Below are 19,168 nucleotides of genomic sequence, written 5' to 3'. Positions count from 1 at the left end.
TATCTCATATTGTCTTTGAGCATCACAAGGGTCTGATGGGGATCAGACACATAGGTGATTGGTTTTAGGTCAAGTGGGAGATTGCTAGTCATAGGTGCCCAGCAAGCCAATTACATGAGTGATGGCACGTGTGACTTGACACAAAATCTTTTTTTGCTTATTATATTTTGGTATTTATCACTTTATATTAACTATTACATATATGCATGTATATATTGTGATGTCCTTGGATCTGTACAATGGGAATCAGATCGTGATGAGATCACGATAATAAGATCGATTCACCTTTAAACACAGATCATAAATAATCCCGGTCATAGGTTACTCGAGAGGGACATCGTGATAACCGGACAGACCGATGTGTTGTATACCCAGCTATATGATGGATGCAGCTGGTCTCATAGCTGCTCGTGTGGGGACACTAGGGATACAATACAAGTGCTCATTGGAGAATGAGTTCACTGATTGATCCACTTACGGAATGCTGGATGGTTGATGATGCCTTATTGTTAGACAAAAATTCCATAGTCCTAGTGGTGCATCTTGTTAGGATCGGAGCGGCACTAAGAGGGGGGGGTGAATTAGTGCAGCGGATTAAAACGTCGGTTTTGACAAATCTTTCGTACGATAAAAATCGAATTCGGAAGTGCTTAACTTGAAGGCGTATTCGCAAAGTTGTGCAGTAAAGGTAATGAGGAAATAAAGCAAGTAAGAAGGTTTGCAGTAATGTAAATAGCAGTAATGAAATGCAAACCAGAGATTACGCCGATTTTAAAGTGGTTCGGTCAAATGACCTACATCCACTTGTGAGGCCCCTCTTCGATGAGGCTCCCACCTTCCACTAGCAAATCTCTTGAATGGGAAGGGTAAATACCCCTCTTACAACTTTTTACAAGCGGTTCACTCTCTTACAGATTTTCAGCAAGAAAGAAGGAGGTGAACACTAGCAAATTGAAAACAAGATTAGCTAAGACTTTTCTAAGACCTTTCTCTCAATCAATTGCTTCTCAAAAAGTTGTAATCTCAGCTGAGATTTGAGGGGTATTTATAGGCCTCAAGAGGATTCAAATTTGGGCTCCAAAATTTGAATTCTCTTTGGTTCCCGATGCTGGCGGTGCCACCGCCTATTAGTGGCGGTGCCACTGCCTGTCAGTTTCTGACACTGACAGTGGACTGGCGGTGCCACCGCCCAGCACAGGCGGTCTAACGGTGCCACCGCCAGACCCTTCGGTTCACTGGTGGGGCTTTAAATTTAGCCCAAACCAAGTCTAATTTTGGGCCCAGTTGGCCCCTAACTAGGATATAGGATTATCTCTTAATCCTAATCCAATTACAAGTGAACTACATAACCAAAAAACATCCTAAGCAAGTTTTCAACCGCGAACGTCGAGTCTTGTTCGTGCGAGCTTTCCGACGAACTTCTTCCGACGGACTCCCAGCAAGCTCCCGATCTTGTGATGACTTTAACGAGTAGCCTAGCCTTCTCGGTGATCTCCGTGAACCTCTGACGATCTCTTCGGCGAACTTCCGAAAATTCCGACAAGTTCCCGATTTCTTCTCGGTTGGTTCCGGCAGCATCTCCGACGATTCTTCGGACTCTTAAACGTCCATCGAACTTGACTCCGGTATTCTTGCTTTGTGTTTTCTGGTTATCGTAGTTAATCCTGCACACTTAACTCAATAATATGGATTAGATAAATTAACCCATCAATTGATTTTATCATCAAAATCCGAGATTCAACACTCCCCCCTCAAGGGTAGAATTTCTTTAGGTTTGTGACATTCCATGTCCTCGGGAGGGGGCTTCCCTCCATTGTTTCGAGCCGATAGGTGCCTTCCCACACCATGTCATAGACTTGGTAGGGGCCTTCCTAGTTGGGTTCAAGTTTTCCCTTGCTTGGGCCGAATTGCTCACTTCTGCTTTTCGGAGGATGAGGTCCCTGACTTGAATAAGCCACGGATGGACCCTCCGGTTGTATATCTGTCACGCCCCTCAAATAATATCGATGATATTAAAAAAAAAAATTTCAACGCAAACCAATCCAAACTAACATTTGAGGACACTGAAAAACATTCTATCAAATTCATATCTATAAAACATGTACAGTTTATAATCATATATCACATCACTCGATAATTCACATTTATGACAATCCAAGCCAACTTAACAAACATGAACAATATTTATAAATCCACAAGCTAAGTAATTTATACAATCAGAACTCCAACCATTTACCACAAGTTCATATCATCATAAACTAGACTTAACATTCCGAAATTCCAAATAAGAGAGATCTTCTAACACTTTTACAAGGTATATCCATTTCGGTTCATCGACAACATTTCATTACATACAAAATATGCTTATACAACAATAACATAATAACCAACAAGATTTGCCCATAATTCAGAATAGCTCTCCACTGCCTCAACCCAATTCAAACATCTCAAAGAGTAACAAGCTGACCTGAAAGATTTATATAACAACGGAGTGAGCTAAAAACAGCTCAGCAAGTAACAAAGCATATATAGCACGAGAAGAGATAGTTTCAAACAAACAAGATATCACAATGCAAGACAGAATCCAAGAGATTCAAAGATATCATCTCATTAGATACAGAATCGCAAATGTCATTTCATTCCTAACATATTTGGTTCATAACAAATGGAGCATAGAGTAATCGGAGCATATCAATAGCGTACGAGATGATCCGGAGCATATTAATGGCAAACAGGACATTTCAGAATATATCAGTTCATAGCGAATGGAGCACAGAGTAACTAGAGCATATCAATAGCGTATGAAATGTTCCGGAGCATATCAATGACATATGGAACATTTCGAAGCGTAACAATAACAAATGAAACATTTCGGAGCATATCAAAGGCGTATGAAATGTTTTGGAGCATATCAATGATAAATGAAACATTTCGGAACATATCAATGGCATATGGACCATTTCGAAGCATATCAAAGAACGAATACGAAATAGAAGCTCAAACGTCGTACCGTAGCATAGTGCATATGAGGTTTAACTCAGTGGTGGCTCCACACCGTGATGAGTTCTCGACTCCATCCACGGGTAGCCCTTTCCTACTCGAGCCCTCTGACCCTACCCAAGTGCTAGGTCGGCTCTGAATTTCATATCAAACAGATAGATGGTAAAGTGGGATTCCAAACATAATATGGTCCATCCATTTCTGAATGATCACCAAACATAATCTAGAGCATCGCGGGCTCTAAGCACATACCCTTTACCATTTCTGGCAAAGGTCCAAATAATCCCACAAACACCAGAGTACAAAAGGGTATTGTGAACAATAAATTAGGACATATCGGAAGCACATGCGGAACAACAAAATGTACATGTGCCTTTATGAAACATTACGATACAAACATGAAGTTTACATAATATATTTAGGTATCCAAATACATGTAGGACAAGAGCATACAAGAATTCAAAGCAGTAATATAAAGCTCAATTGAATAAGAAAGCTAAAGGATATCAATTTCCAAAGGAATGAAACTAGAATATACGAAATCGACCAAAGCTCGATTTCTGGCAAAATTCAAGAGGCACATTGAACAAATGATTCAAACTATCAATCGTGCTCCAATATACTCAAGAAAGCTATCAAGAGAAAGGTTTATGAGTCTATATTCTGATCAAATAATTTTTGTCCAAATCAGAGGTCAATACATGAAGTTATAATCATAACAAGGTAGAAATGTCAGAATCTCAGACGTTGCACAGATTCGGATCGATATGTCTAAACAAGAGATATATCAAATGCAAGGCTAGAACAATTCAAAGTTCCTCATATTCAAATCAAATGTAGAGATAGAATTACAGTAAGGAAAGATCAAGACACTTGCAATAGGAAAGATTAGAACAATAACAGGAAAAACGATCGGGAAACTTGCAATAGGAAAGATTAGAACAATAACAGGAGAAACGATCGGGAAACTTGCCTTTCAAATATTTTGATCTGAAGATCGAAGGAAAGTGTCAGCCCAAATTCTTCTACTTTTCCTCCGTGTCCTCTCCCTGTTTCGTTTTCTACATGTCTTCTCTTTTTCCTCCACAACTGCAGCTCATGCAGAACATAGAGGCATAGTCACCTGCTCTCTCTTACTCTCATTCCTCTGTTTTCTTTTTCAAACATAGCTGTCGCAGCCATCGCCGCTGCCACTACCACAGTCGTAGCCACGACCGCAGCTGCTGTCACAACCGCAGCCCCTTCCACTGCACTACTTCCTTCCTCCCTTCTCTCGTTGCTACTTTTTCTTTCCCAAACACAGCTGCCGCATGCGCAGCTGCCACCACCGCAGCCGCAATCACGACCATTGGGCCCTTTTTTTTTTTTTCCTTTCCTTTCTTCCTCTTTCCTAAAAGCAGCTACTGCAGCCACCACCGCTGCCGCAGCTACCGCAGCCAACGTCGCAGCCGCAGCCGGAGTCGCAGCCACGGCCGCAGCCACCACACCCGCAGCCTCTTCTTCCTTCCCTGCTCTGTTTCCTCTCCTTCTCTTCCAGCTGCAGCTGCCACTGCCGCAGCTGCCTCCCCTTCTCCTCTTCCTCTCTTCTTCCCTTTTCCTTTCTCTTCTTCTTCCTTTCCTTCTCTTCTTTCCCAGCTGCACTGCTGCAGTCGCAGCCTCAGCCACGGCTGCAGCCTCTTCTTCCTCCCCTGCTCATCTTTCTCTCCTTCTTCTCTTCCAACTGCAGCTGTCATCGCCGCAGCCGCAGCCCCTTCTTCCCCTTCTCTTCTTCCCCTCCTTCCCTTCTTTCTTCCTCTTCCTATTTCCCTGCCACAGCCGCAGCCGCAGCTACTTCTTTCCCTTCTTCTCTTCTTTCTCCTTCCTTTCTTCTTCTTCTCTTCTTCTCCTTCCTCCCCTTCTTCTCCCCGACGAACAGCACCTCCTTTCCTCTGTTTCCTGTTGCAGGAAACAGAGGTGCCACCTCTTCACCCGCTTCTACTTCTTCTCTTCCTCTCTTCTTCCCTTCTTCCTTCCTCTTCCTCTTTCCCTGCCACAGCTGCAGCTGCCACAGCCGCAGCCGCAGCGACTTCTTTCCCTTCTCTTCTTCTCCTCTTCTTCTTCCCTCCTCCTCCCCGGCGTTACACACACCCTCTCCTCTGTTTCCTCTGCAGGAAACAGAGGTATCACAACCTTTTCTCCTGCTTCGTCTTCTTCTTCTCTTCCTCTTCTTCTCTTCCAGCTGCAGCTGCCACCGCCGCAGCCGCAGCTCCTCCTTTCCCTTCTCTTCTTCTCCTCTTCTTCTTCCCTCCTCCTCCCCGGCGTCACACACACCCTCTCCTCTGTTTCCTCTGCAGGAAACAGAGGTATCAAAACCTGTTCTCCTGCTTCCTCTTCTTCTTCTCTTCCTCTTCTTCTTCTTCTCCTCTTAGAACGCCCCACACCTCTCCTCTATTTCCATCTGCAGGAAACAGAGGTGCTGCAGCCCTAGCTGCTGCCACCTCTCGCTCCTCTCCCTCTTCCCTCTCTTTTTCCCTCTTCTTCTCCTTCTCTTCTTCTCCTCTTCCCTTTTCCTCCCCAACGCCACACACCTCCTCGCTGCAGCCTTGCCGCAGCTATCCTCCTCTCTTCTTCTTCTTCTTCTTCTTCTTCTCTTCTCCCTCTTCTTCCTCTACTTCTCTTCTTCTTCTCCGCACGCCCCACAGCTCCTCTCTCTGTTTCGGGAACAGAGAACGTGGGAGGCGGTGGGATAAAACCGAAATTTTCGGTTTTCTTTATTTTTTTCTTTTTACAACTTAACAGTTTATTCCTTGAAATTTCTATATTTACATATAAGTCCTCCAATTTACATATAAATCCTTATTAATAAATTTTCAAAAGTGAGGGATATTACAATATCCGAGCGGTTGCTTTCTTGTATGCCAAGGTGCGCAGGTGTGCCTCGGCTCTTCTCTCCTCGAGGAGATCCAAGTTGGCCCGTAGCCCCTCCTCTGAGTGCCTTCGCTCATAGTGGGAGGTGCGCAAGGTCGGGAATACCATCTCGGGTGGAAGAATCGCTTTAGTCTCATATGCCAGGATGAATGGGGACTCTCCTGAGGCGGCTTTGGGGGTTGTTCACATCGCCCATAGGATGCTAGGGAGCTCGTCCACCTAGGCCCCGCGTGCGCCTGAGATTCTCTTCTTAAGGCCTTCAATTATTGCTCGGTTCATCACCTCGATCTGACCGTTGATCTGGGGGTGTGCAACTGAGCTGAACTTCAACTGAATCCCGTAGGACTGGCAGTATGTCTTGAACTTACTGTTGTTGAACTAGGTCCCGTTGTCGGCGATGATAGCCTTCGGGATCCCGAACCGGGTGATGATGTTCCTCCATGTGAAGTTCTGAACATGCCTCTCGGTGATGGAGGCCAAGGGTTCGACCTCGACCCACTTCGTGAAGTAGTCGACCCCGACTATGAGGAAACGTTGCTGACCCGACGCCGAAGGGAAAGGCCCGAGGAGATCGAGCCCCCATTGGGCAAAGGGCCAAGCCACATTAATGGGGGTTAGGGGACTGCCGGCTAGTGTGGCAGTCGGGCATGCCGCTGGCACTGCGGGCACTGTCGCATGTACGTCATGGCTTCCTAGCACATGGTCGGCCAGTAGTACCCCTGCCGAAGGGTCTTGAAGGCCAAGGTCCACCACCCAACATGCTCCCCACATATTCCCTTGTGGAGCTCCGCGAGGACGGCTTCAGCCTCCGACGGCGTAAGGCAACACAGGAGGGTTGAGAGAATTGCCTTCGATATAATCTTCCACCAATGATGCAGTACCCCGCTTGAGCTCGCCTCAGCCATCTTGCAACCGCGGGATCGTCGAGCTCTTTCCCACCCGCCTTAAAGTGGAGGATCTCTTCTATCCAATTTGGAGGTAGATTTGTTTCGGCGACCTCATGAGTCGGTATGGTCGGGACTGCCATGGACTCAGTGGCCAGGACCGACCTAGGGGTGCGAGTGGAGGCTGATTTGGCCAGCACGTCAACCCGTTCGTTTTGCGCCCGAGGTATTCTGGTGACTGAAAAGTGGTCGAAATAGCGGGCGAGCCGATTTACCTCCATTAGGTATAATATCATCGCAGGGTCTCGGGCTTCGCAGCTCCCGTTGATGTGTCTCATCACCAGTTGGGAGTCGCTGAAGACTTCAAGATTGCCCACATGTAACTCCAGAGCGAGACAAACCGTGGAGTAGCGCCGCGTACTCGGCTTCGTTATTGGTGGCTTGGAATTTTAATTGGAGAGATCTTTCATAGGTCTCTCTCGACCGACCTCTGAGGACGAACCCAGCCCCGACCCCCTCGGAAGTGGAAGAGCTATCTACATGCAACGTCCTCATGCCCTGGCCACTTTACCGCCCTACAGCGTGGTCCTCAAGCGCTAGCTCGGAAATGAAATCGGTCAGCACCTGAGCTTTAATGGCGGTCCTGGGGGAGTATTGGATGTCGAATTCGCTGAGCTCGACCGACCACCGCAGCATGCGACCTGATGTATTGAAGTTGGATAGGGTTTGCCGTAGCGGTTGGTCGGTGACTACCCTGATTGTATGAGCTTGGAAGTAAGGCCACAACTTTCAGGTCGTTAGGACAAGGGCAAGAGCCAGCTTTTCAATCGAGGGGTATCATATTTCGGGCCCTTCGAGGACATGGCTGATATAATGCACCAACTGTTGCGTCAATGGTACCTCCCGAACTAGCACTGAACTGACAGCTTATGGCGAGGCCGCCAAGTAGAGGCCGAGGGTCTCGCCCGGCTCAGGTGAGGTGAGTCCAAGTAAGCGGACGAGGCATTCCTTCAACTTCTCGAAGGCCTCCTTGCATTCTGGGGTCTAAGTGAAGTTGTCGGCTCATCGCAAAACTCAGAAGAAAGGGAGGCTCTTGTCGCCCGAACGCGACACGTACCTGCTAAGTGCTGCTAGCCTCCCGATAAATCGCTGCACTTCTTTGGCCGAGTGGGGGGAGTGCATCTCAGTAATGGCGCAAACTTTCTCTGGGTTGGCATCAATTCCCCGTTAATGAATGATGAAATCGAGGAACTTCCCTGAGCTGACCTCGAAGATGCACTTTGTTGGGTTCAGATGCAAGTTGAACTATCTGAGGGTTTGGAATGTTTTCGCCAGGTTGGCCAAATGTGTCCCTGCGACCTTGCTTTTTACAATCATATCATCTATGTACACCTCCATGTTTCTCCCAAGTTGGTGTTTGGAAAGCTTGTCGACCATCCTTTGGTAGGTCACACTGGCGTTCTTCAAGCCAAAAGGCATTACTTTGTAATAGTACGCCCCTTGGTTGGTAACGAAGGCGGTATCTTCTCGGTCTTGGGTTGCCATCCGGATTTGGTTGTAGCCGGAGAACGCATCCAAGAACGTAAGGCATTCATGACCGGCGGTGGCATCGACCAACTGGTCTATCCTAGGGAGCGGATAATAGTCCTTGGGGTATGCTCGATTTAGATCGGTATAACCAATACAAATTCTCTAATTTCCATTAGGCTTTCTAATGAGGACTACATTAGATAACCATCGGGGGTACTTAACCTCGGCGATGAACCCGGCCTTATGAGGCGATCAACCTCGTCTCGGATCACCCTCTACCGGTTGGGGGCGAACCTTCGAAGCTTTTGCCTTACCGGCCGCGCCCTAGGGTTGACGTTGAGCCAGTGTTACGCCACCTCCGAGTCAATCCCAGGCATCTCCTCAGGGGACCATGCAAATATGTCGGCGTTCTCCCTTAGGAAATCGACAAGGTGGAGCTGGTCCACTTCGGGGAGCACAGTCCCGATTCTAATGGTCTAGTCGGGTTTGCCCTGCTTCAAGGGCACCTCAATAAGTGACTCTGGGGGCTCCAGCATCATTTGTGGTACAAGTGCCTCACGGGGGTCAGGAACCGTGGTTGGGCGAGGCTTTGGTGGGAGAGCGACTGTGGTGAGGTAGCATTGCCTCAACTCCCTTGGGTCGCTCCAAGCCTCCCCAATCCTTGCCGAGGTTGGGAACTTGATGGTTTTGTGATAGGTGGAGACCATCGCTTGGATCATGTTGAGGGTCGAGCGGCCGAGGATGACATTATAGGCCGATGGTAGGTCAACTACCATGAAGGTGGTCATTACTATTTTCATCCTCGGTTCCTCCCCGAGGGTGGTGGGGAGCACCGTGGTTCTGAGCGGGGAGATGGAATATCCGGTGAACCCTGTAAGAGCTGTCGTCATAGGGGTAAGGTTTTCCTAGGTCAAACTGAGCCTCCCGAAGGCATTGAAGTAGAGGACGTCGGCGGAACTCCCCGTATCAACCATCACCCTCTTGACTCAGGCGTTAGCGATTTGGACGGAGATCACCAGAGCATCGTCATGGTGGGAGCGCTCAACCTCTCCTGCTCCAAAGGTAATTGTGGGCTCGTGCTCAAGCCAGGGACACTTCTCCACCGCACTACGTGCGTAGGCCTTTCTTGCTACTGTGCTAGTGCCGCCGGCTGCCGGCCCGCTAGAGATGACATCGATCTGTCTCTCGGGAGGCCCTCTGGGGCATGGAATTGCCTCTCGGGACTTGAGATAGCGTCCGAGGTGGCCTCTCCATATTAGAGCTTCTATTTGGTTCCAGAGGTCATGGCAGTCCTCCGTATCGTGGCCGTGGTCCCGGTGGAACCTACAGTATTTAGATTGGTCTCTGCAGGCGGCCTTCATAGGGCGAGGCTGCTGCAAGAGGCCCGACTCTTTGATTTGGAGGAAGATCTCAGTGCAGGATGCGTTTAGGAGGAGAGGTGGGGGTCTTGGGAGCAGCAGGTCTTGTCGGTTGGGCCCTCGGCGGGGAGGCATCGGGACCACCGAGGTCGTTCCTCGAGACAGCTCCATCCTGGGCTTCTTGCCTTCCATGCGCCTCCCCGCCACCAAAGCCTCGGCGGCAACGTACTGGTTGGCGCATTGAAGCATCTCAGAGATGGTCGCTGGCGACTTCTCGATCAACGACTAGAAGAACCTTGAATATTTGAGACCCATCAGAAAGGCCTGCAAGATTAGAGAGGGGTGAGCATCCGGAAAGCCTCCGATTTTGGTGGTGAACCGTGCCACGAACTGAGAGAGTGACTCATCCTCACGCTGAGATAGTGCAAGCAAAGTGGCCATGGAGGGCCTGGGTCGTGCGCTGGCGAGGAAGCTTTGCTTAAATTCCTCGGCCAACTGGTCGAAGGACGAGACTAAAGCTTGGCGCAGCCGACTGAACCACGTCTACACCGGGCCACGTAGAGTGGTCGGAAATGCTCAGCACATTAGCGCATCAGAGGCGCCATAGAGGGCCATCTGGGCCCGAAATACAGAGACATGCTCCATGGGATCGGAGCCTCCATCGTACATTTCCAATGTCAGGAACCTGAAGTTAAGGGGTACCGGCTTATCTTGTACTTCCTGGGTAAAGGGGGACCCACTCGAAGCACCCTCGTTGGGCTCACTGTGCAATCTCCAAAGCTCTTGCTGAAACGCGTCCAAGCACTGATTGACCTGGGACAATTGGGCTCTGAGTGAGTCATTCACCGAGTTAGACGATATAGTATCAGACTCCAGATGAGAGGGGGTGGCTCGGCAAGGTGCAGGCGCATTCTGCTCGGGAGGATCCCTCGGGTCTATTGCCTGCCCAGAGGCTGCCCCAACCCCGAGCTATTCCCCATTCGGGGGTTGCTGGGCTGGATCGGTCGGGGTGTCGAGGGCCACTCGATTTGGGGGGTGATTGGGGCGAGTGTGTGCATCATGCCTATCATGGTCTGTACTTGCTTAGTTAGGCTAAGGAAAGCCTCAAGCGTCACGACCAGGCCCCCCGAGGCTCGCCTCGTAAGGGACAGTCCCGGGTCATTGAACAGGCATCAGTAACGATCAGGCATTGAAGCCGATATCCTTCCGTCCATAGGGGCGGAGAGGGCTTGCCCTTCTGGCTCGGAGGAAGGGAGGTCGGTCAGGGGCTCCCTCCCGAGGCACGTTCCTGCCAGTTGTTCCTGTGACATCGGCCCTTCTTCTAGCGTCAAAATGTTAGTGAACAAACGTGTCATGACTTATGTATCAGCACAGCTAGGCCCACCTGTCGATGTCGGCCTCTGGTGAAATTATTATCGTTTGAGTGGTTGTGCCCCTCAAACGCATCGAGCACCAGTTGAGGTGGCAAGGTCGGCCTAAGCCTCGCTACGAGTTGGCATTCCAGAGCTGACCGATATGAGCGTTGTTCGTGGGAAGATGTGTCCTCTCATCCCCTCGGATGGGTGGGGATCCTCCTTGTGGTGTGGAAGCCTCTTGGAGGTGGGAGATGTGGGCTGACACTTGTCGGGTTTGACTCGTTGGGCCACCCTCCTTTGCGTACCGGGTGCCGTCAGTGTGAAGAAGACATTCGCGGCTCAGCGACGACTGCCTCCCTGCAAAAAGGCCCTCGTCGGGTAAGTCCCGACTTTGGCCCCTCTGACGAGCAAGTTTGATTCGTTCTAAATATCTCCCCATTTTCTCCTTTTCTTTCCCTTTTCCTTTTCTGGATCAGGTCGGGGGTATTTATACCTGCGTGCGGGAATTGGTCGGGCCCTGGTCCGGCATGACCGTTGACTCTGGGGGCGGAACAACCTCTCTAACGAGATGACGTCTTCAGGGGTGCTCGAGAGGCGTCAGACGGTACTGCCCTAGCAGCAGACGGCACCGCCCCCAGCTCTTGGGGTGGTCAGGCCGCATAGTCGCACCATTGGAGCTTAACATGGCATGCACCCTGCGGTTCTGGAGGCGTACGGTATTACGTCGGTCTGTAACATCTGTTGGTGGTTCACATAAGGCCAAAATACATCCTATCAGATGATGTATTCAAGTCAATTTCCAGCTTAAGCTAAATATCCAGCAGTCTGTGTACTGAGGAAACTGGTTGCCCCACTCAATTCTCAAAGGCCATCTCTTCTTTCACTCAAGTAGAACAAATTTAGTAGTATTTTCTATTTTTTATTATATAATTCTATTATATCTATTATTTTAAGAACTTCTTGATAGCAAACTCTAGTGCATTAAGTTTTATTATTTTAGATTTATTGTACAACTCATCGCGCCTATTTATAGACATATAAACTTCAATCGATTTAGATATTGATAGGGCATATTTCGATATCGCCTACGTGGACCTTGACAAAGCAAACACGATAATGTAGACGTAAAACTTCAAGTTTGATGTGGTACACAACACACATGTGGTAGGCAACCGCTCGCTGCCCTCTCCATACGAATAACATCATCACGGTACAATTGTCCTGGAAAGCTTAGGGTAGCATCACGCGATGTCGATCTGTGTAGGTCAGTCAGCGCTCGCGTAGAAGCTTAAGTCGGTCGTAGTTAATTGTGTAGGAAATTCTTGGGGGTGACATAACATGTGCTGCGGAAGAATAGAAAAATAAAAACCCCAAATTTCTAAATGATGTGTTCGTTGTCGTACGAAGATTGGTGCTTAAAATCGATATATATAAAAGATTGTGTTACCTAGGGAGATCATATATCCTTGAATCCTTGCAGATCTATAGGAGAGGGTGAAGGAGATCAAGTGTCCTCCTCTCTAGCGGTAATCTACATAGTAGGGTTGCGATGATGCTTCTCAAATCTCTAGGCCTGCTATTTGAGGAGGAGAAGGGGAGAGGAGAATAAGAGGTGGCAATTAAAAGAAGCTCTAGCCTATGAACCTTTGGTTCCCTCCTATTTGTAGATGCCCCATATCAACTTAACCCTAATGGATCCTACCCTATTGGGTACTGGATCTCCATCCAACTAACCTAAGCCTCTTAGATTAGTGGATCTCTATCCAATAATCTCTAATTGGCTCTTATTGGATCTCATCCATAGGATCCAATAATTCAAGGGCTTATTGGATATCCAATAAGATAGGAGCTCCGACAGATATCTCATATCTAAACCTCTAATCGTCACAATGCCTACCATATGTGTGTGACCCTCTAGGCCCAATATCAAGCTGACCGTGAGTCATACCTGTCAGAACTCCTTTTGGCTCAGTGAATTATTATCTCCATAATAATTCACTTGACTCATCAACTATGGATGTACTAGGCCACTACGTCATAGTCTCCAAACGATAAAGGGGAATCCAATCCATTAGACATATCTATCTTTAGTTACCATGTATATATAGTCCCTCATCCATCTAATACCCGAGAGACTATATACCGAGTATGGTATTGTTAGGCCAATACATTTTTTACTCGAGTCTCACAATAATCGAATTCTCCCGAAGAACTCTTTCTCTCTCAATCAAAATGACTTTGGCCAAGGATTTGTCTGAGCAAGAACATATGAGATATTTCTCTCATGACACAAAGAGTGGATGATCCTCTATCTACACTCAATATTCCTCTTAAGGTTGGCTGTCACTCCCGATGACCGGTTATGCTAGATATGAAATCTCCAAACCTATAAGTCTAGTATCAAAGAGTGGAGTACTCATACAGGACATCCTTGGTGTTTTAAGTCTAAGGATCAAATACACCACTAGGACTACGAAATCGCTATCTGATAATAAGACATCATCAACCATCTAGTATTATGTGAGCGGATCAATGAGTGAATTCATTCTTCAATGAGCACCGGTACTATAGCCCTAGTGTTCCCACATAAGCAACTATGAGATCAACCGCCTCCATCATATGTATGTATATACAGTACATAATCTGTTCGATTATCTTGATATCCCTCTCGAGTAACTTATGACCGGGATTATTTAGGGTTTGTGTTTAAAGGTGAATCGGTCTCATTATCATGATCTTATCATGATCTGATTTTCATTGCATAGATCCATGGATATCACAATATATTTATACAACAAATAATATAAAGTGATAAAATATCAATATATAATAAGCAAAAAGAGTATGTGTTATATCACACATGCCATTACTTACGTGATTGACTTGTAGGGCACCTATGACTAGTAAATTGACCATGTACGACCAACTCATCCTCGCATGTATAAAAGCTAACCCTCCTTAATCAGGAGAGGAGGGGGAGGACTTTCATATATTCAACTCACTCTTATTCCACACAACGCTAACTTAAGCTTTGAAGGGATCGAGTCGGGAAATCTCCCTTTCGATCTCGACCTGTATGCAAGGGCTGATGACGAAGAAGCAAGCAACAAGACTCATAGCTCAACCCGACCCGATGCGCACTATCGTTGCCCGAGTCTCCACGTGGGTGACTTTTCACATCAGGGATCGGATTGAGCCATGCTGACTTCTCGGCCACTACGTAGAGGCTCACCAACAAATACGATGTCTTCCCATCTTCTGCAAAATTTTACAACCTTATCTTATCAAATATCTCATCTTATTTACTCTATATAATCTTGATTAAACTATTGAAGAAGGATACAGCTTAGTTTTTTAACGTATAAGAGTAGCTCAAAATGCATTATAAACTCTCTACAATGTTTTATCTCTGCACTTGTTTTAGGTTACATAACAAACCTTGATTTCTACTTCAATGTTTTACTTCTATTTCATCACTATACTTGTCTTTTAAGACTAATAATACTCTGATACATAGTGGCAAGGATACATAAAACTCTTAGTCTCTTAGGAGCTAATGGGGAGGTTGGGTAGAGGATTGACAAAGCTCACAAAGCTATAAGTAGGGCATTAATGAGCATTGCCATGGGTTTCATGGCATCCGTGACCACCACTGCTGTGTCTTGTCAGTTCTTCAAGATCATGTCTGACAACTGCAACTTCCCTTGGGGAGCATTTATTGCACGGCTATCTATTAGCATCAGTTGCAGCCACGAAGAATACAATGGAAGAAGATGGATTTTATTTGGATGTTCAACTAAACAAAAAAACAAAAAAAAATTCAAGTCTGTGATTGTATTGAGTTAATACAGACTTAATTGTATTACTTCCGGGAAATCAGATGAATTTACACTAATCTTTTTAGGAATAAAATAGATTATGTGACTTATGAGAGTAGAATATGGTTTTTATTTTTTTAGTAATATCAAATACGATAGATTTCTTTAGCAATATGAACACATGTCGGATATTTATGATATGTATATGATCAAAATTAAAGGCTGAGATAAGATCGACTTACTACGAGAAACAAAGGTGTAATTAACACCAGATCATTATATCAAACCGTAATGTCAAATGTGCATATCGAATATATGGTCGATCATGTAACACTATCAAAATAATAATTATAGGTGATACACAAAAATTATCACTAAAATGCCAACATTTGTAATTGTAAGATTTAGTGACGAAACGATCCGTCAACATCCTCGATTGCCTTAGATCTCATGGTTAAAAATTTTACCAATAAAAAATATTAAATTATTATTTTTATAATACGAAAAGATCAAATTCAAGTTGGCCAGGTTGATTAACAGGCTAGTGTTGAGATTCTATATATTAGTTAAATTTGATTATCGATACGGTGATATGATTTCCAAGTCGGATGTTTTACACCACTAAAAACGTATCAATCTGATATTAATATTTTCTTTAATTCATGATTTTTTATTCATAAAGGCTTGATATACATCTATTATAGTAAAACTATGGGCACTAGAAATAAGACTTAAAATTTAAATTTTTTTTAGCAAAGGTTTTAGTGGGAAGATAACATTTAATCATGTAATAGATTTGGATGAACTCAATCAAATTTTTAGGTTTAGGGTTATTCAAATCGAACCAAAAAACCTAATTCGATTTGAACTGATTTATCAATAGTATGATTTTGATTGTTTTGGTTCAGGATACTATTCTTTGATTCGATTAACCATTTAAGATTAATCGAATCAATTTTAATTTAAAAATATTAATATGATCAAATTTATTATTAAATTGTAAAATTCTTCTGGGCATTTGGATTTCACAAACTAGTGATCAAATTGGGCATACAATAACAAGGCTAGCTCAATTTTAAATGTCATAATTTTAATTGATATTGATCTAATTTCACAAATTTTATTGATCCAATTAGACTAAGATTCTCGTTCGATTCAATTGAACTGAATCAATTCATTTAAAAATATATATTTTAAAATTATTTAAAATTAAAAGCTTATTAATTGATTAATTGAACCAAATTAATTGGTTCAATTAGATAGCTTCTAATTAACTCAATTACTTTAACTGAATCGTAGTTTGACTCGATTTCACCCTTAACAATTTGATTCAAATTGATTTGAATATCCCACGCGTAGATTATTGGTTCACAAGTTGGGCATTGAACCATCTATTTTCATTACATTTAAATAAAACATATAAAAAGATTAAAAAAATATATGTTTGTAAAAATATTAAAAATATAAAGTTATGATTGTGAAATACCTTTTCATTATATAATAAATTAAAAATAACTATGTTTGATTGCATTGAGAGACGAACATGAAAAAGCCATTCATTGAAAGTCTACGGACAAGCACAGCCCTCACACCCCACAACCCATCATCCGCTTTCTATCCCCATTACCATCACATTACTATCTAAAAGCACTTCACAAGTTACGGCACCTCCCCTTGTACCTACCATTCAAGCCCAAAGCATATCATTTCTTTATCAATACTTTCTTAAAAGTAAAAAGAAAACTATTATAATAATTACTTTTACTACTATCTATTTTTTATGATTTTGTTACGGTGTGCGATCCTGTCACCTGCCAGTGGAGAGTTTTTCCACGTCGCACTAGGTAGTTGCGGGATCTCAACTCTCGTCTTCTCCTTCGCCCCAGCTTTCGCGTTCAAGGGAGTTCGGTCGCTGACGGTGGCGGGGCGAGAAGGTTGCGGTTGAGGTTGAGGTGGAGGCGGAGGGGGAAGAAGGCGCGAAGACGAGGTTCCAGGCCTCGGCGAAGGCGCGGAGGATGAGGTGGTGGTGGCCCGGGGCGTTGAGAGCAAGGAAGCGGTGGAGGAGGTTACCGAGGTCCTCCCACTCGTAGATCTCCATCTCCACGATCATCTGCAGCATCGAGTTCCGGAAGTCCATGCACGGATCCAACGACTCCTTGACCACTGCTACACTCCCCTCCACCACCCTCTTCCTCCCCGCCGTCGCAGCCGCGCGCTTGTTCCTCTTCTTCTTGTTTGTCCTTCGCTGTCCCCTAGCAGTCGTCTTCTTCAAGATCTCCGGCTGGTCGATCCCGAGCGACGGAGAGGAGGTGCAGTCGCCGTAGCGGGAGGGAGAGGAGGAGGAGGAGGAGCTCACGGCGGCAGCAGTGGTGTTAGTGGTTACGGTAATGCTGGTTTCCCATGATGAAGTGGTGGTGGAAGAGTAGGGGAGGCAAGGGCTCTTCGGTGGCTTGGTGGTTTTCTGCGAGGAGGAGAACAAAAATGGGAGCTTTGGCCGCCGGCAGCTGCACCCGACGTCGACCACCACAGGTTGCCGCATCACTAACATTCTCGGCCGGGAAGACATTGGGAACGCAGAAAGCTCAGGTCTTTGTGTGCAGAAGGAGGTTTCAGCAATGGCGGAAACTCAAAAAAGGTTCCTTTTTGCTCGAGAGAACAAAGAGAAGGAAACCGGAACACATAGTCATTCTCTTGGCTATTGAAGCAGCGAAAGTAGCTGAAGAGCTACACTTCGGATTTTGGTGAAGTGGAGGAAAGATGTTGATGAGAGAGAGAGAGAGAGAGAGAGAGAGAGAGAGAGAGAGAGAGAGAGAGATGATGCTGATGATGGAGGGATGGAGAGAAGAGGTTTAGGGAGAGACAGAGAGATAAATGAGAGCTATTACAGAAGGGATGGTGAGAATGGGAGTTGGAGGAAGATGAAGGAAAAAAGGATGTTAGTTGGGGAGGCTCTTTTTATCACATTTGCCTCTCTGTATTGTCATTTGCTTTAGGATGAAGAAGGCTCAGCCTTCAACAAGACGAGTGGAGGAAGGATCCATGAAGGCAAGGAGGGTTAACATCATATGTTCATGTGATGTGATATTATTATCAGGAATTGAATGCAAAATTTGAATCTTGGGATCATGCCTGCAGAAGCCTCTACTGTGATGGGGATGGTTTCTGAACTCAAATGAAGTGTCTGTATCTTCACCACATGCAGAGTTCATGCAGCAACAACAAGGTCTGTTGTTGAGTATATTGTGATCTGAGATCAAGTACATCTTATCAGTGAAGTAGATGGATGAACCTACTTCAAGTGCAAGTGGGGTTCTCTGCGATATTTTAGTGATGCAGTCAAAATAATCCAGCTATAGTCTTGGAACTTAAAACTCTCTCTCTCTCTCTCTCGTTTATTTCTCTGCTTGCTTTTTGATTCCATTCAAATTGAATCAGAAGGAGAACAGATGAAAATTTTCACAAACATGGAAGGCCCAGTAGAGTTTTCACGACATAGTCGCAGTGTCTCGGCAGAGAAAATAAATCATAAAGTGATAATAAATACTCTAAATTGAGACAATAACTCCTTAAACAGATATAGCAATCCAAATTTGCATTTACTGCAATGGGTTACATGCAATATAAATATCTATCTTGTCAAAGTATGGAAACACCATATTTATCTTTTTAAATTTTAATATCATGTATCTCAGTCCGAAAATTTTATTGGCGAATTTTTGAATAAAACTCATCTATTTGAACATTTATCATGAAATGCTTATGAATTCTCTAATAGTACATATGTTTTGTCAAATACTTAAAATATCCTTGATTTAACAGTTAACCATCTAGCTTCTTTTTCTAGTTAGCATAACACTCCTCTGTATCTCTATTTAATTTTTTTATTATTCTATCCATGCCTAATTAACTTATACGTTAACATTATTTCTTTGGAATTGAATTTTATTTTTTACTTTTATTTTTATTTTAATTATAAAAAAAGACCTCTTTTATATTTTAATTTTATTTTTTTACTTTATAAGAGTTTATAACTAAATTCAAGTTTGATCTCTTCATTGTTTTTAATAATTTAATTATGTTTTTATACTAAACTGAGAGATGTTATTTATCGTTTTAGAAAGACCACTTCCGGCTTAAATTTAGTAGAAGGGTTTGTTAAGAACGAGTCGGCACTAAGAGGGGGTGGGGGGGGTGAATTAGTGCAGCGGTAAAAATTACGTCGGTTTTGAAAATCTCTTCGTTTCATACGATAAAAATCGATTTCGAAAACTTAAAAGCATATGTGAGTGTAGGCGTAGTAAAAACACAGTAAGAAG

At 44.8% G+C, this 19,168-nt stretch overlaps 3 protein-coding genes and 1 long non-coding RNA gene across 4 annotated transcripts; all 4 read right to left on the bottom strand.

The window, feature by feature from the left end:
• Positions 1–2,278: 2,278 nt before the first annotated feature.
• On the bottom strand, positions 2,279–3,962 carry LOC135644114 (uncharacterized). Its single transcript, XR_010498430.1, has 2 exons — positions 3,011–3,962; positions 2,279–2,467 (listed from the first exon to the last, which is right to left on the bottom strand). It is a non-coding gene; the product is annotated as an uncharacterized LOC135644114 (long non-coding RNA).
• A 4,835-nt stretch (positions 3,963–8,797) lies between these two features.
• On the bottom strand, positions 8,798–9,211 carry LOC103974387 (uncharacterized). Its single transcript, XM_009389202.2, has one exon. The coding sequence runs from the start codon at positions 9,209–9,211 to the stop codon at positions 8,798–8,800; it is 414 nt and encodes a 137-aa protein (XP_009387477.2).
• A 96-nt stretch (positions 9,212–9,307) lies between these two features.
• Positions 9,308–10,659, bottom strand: LOC135644173 (uncharacterized). Its single transcript, XM_065161641.1, has 4 exons — positions 10,622–10,659; positions 10,310–10,508; positions 10,064–10,222; positions 9,308–9,964 (listed from the first exon to the last, which is right to left on the bottom strand). The coding sequence occupies exons 1-4, from the start codon at positions 10,657–10,659 to the stop codon at positions 9,308–9,310; spliced, it is 1,053 nt and encodes a 350-aa protein (XP_065017713.1).
• Positions 10,660–16,396: 5,737 nt separating this feature from the next.
• On the bottom strand, positions 16,397–17,903 carry LOC135644737 (transcription repressor OFP8-like). The gene has a single exon (XM_065162605.1). It carries the CDS (start codon positions 17,416–17,418, stop codon positions 16,711–16,713), a length of 708 nt encoding a protein of 235 aa, XP_065018677.1. The 5' UTR covers positions 17,419–17,903; the 3' UTR covers positions 16,397–16,710.
• Positions 17,904–19,168: the final 1,265 nt, after the last annotated feature.

Source organism: Musa acuminata, chromosome BXJ3-8 (genome assembly GCF_036884655.1).
Source record: "Musa acuminata AAA Group cultivar baxijiao chromosome BXJ3-8, Cavendish_Baxijiao_AAA, whole genome shotgun sequence".
NCBI classification, from domain to species: domain Eukaryota; kingdom Viridiplantae; phylum Streptophyta; class Magnoliopsida; order Zingiberales; family Musaceae; genus Musa; species Musa acuminata.
This window is presented reverse-complemented; position numbering and strand designations above follow the sequence as displayed.

Bases quoted from the DNA above. Each gene is read 5' to 3' on its own strand.
- LOC103974387 (XM_009389202.2), bottom strand. From the start codon at position 9,211: ATGACGACAGCTCTTACAGGGTTCACCGGATATTCCATCTCCCCGCTC.
- LOC135644173 (XM_065161641.1), bottom strand. From the start codon at position 10,659: ATGGGGAATAGCTCGGGGTTGGGGCAGCCTCTGGGCAG. The intron at 10,509-10,621 runs GCAATAGACCCG...TGACTCACTCAG, and splicing joins TTGGGGCAGCCTCTGGGCAG to AGCCCAATTGTCCCAGGTCA. The intron at 9,965-10,063 runs GCACGGTTCACC...AGGTTCTTCTAG, and splicing joins AGTCACTCTCTCAGTTCGTG to TCGTTGATCGAGAAGTCGCC.
- LOC135644737 (XM_065162605.1), bottom strand. From the start codon at position 17,418: ATGTCTTCCCGGCCGAGAATGTTAGTGATGCGGCAACCTGTGGTGGTC.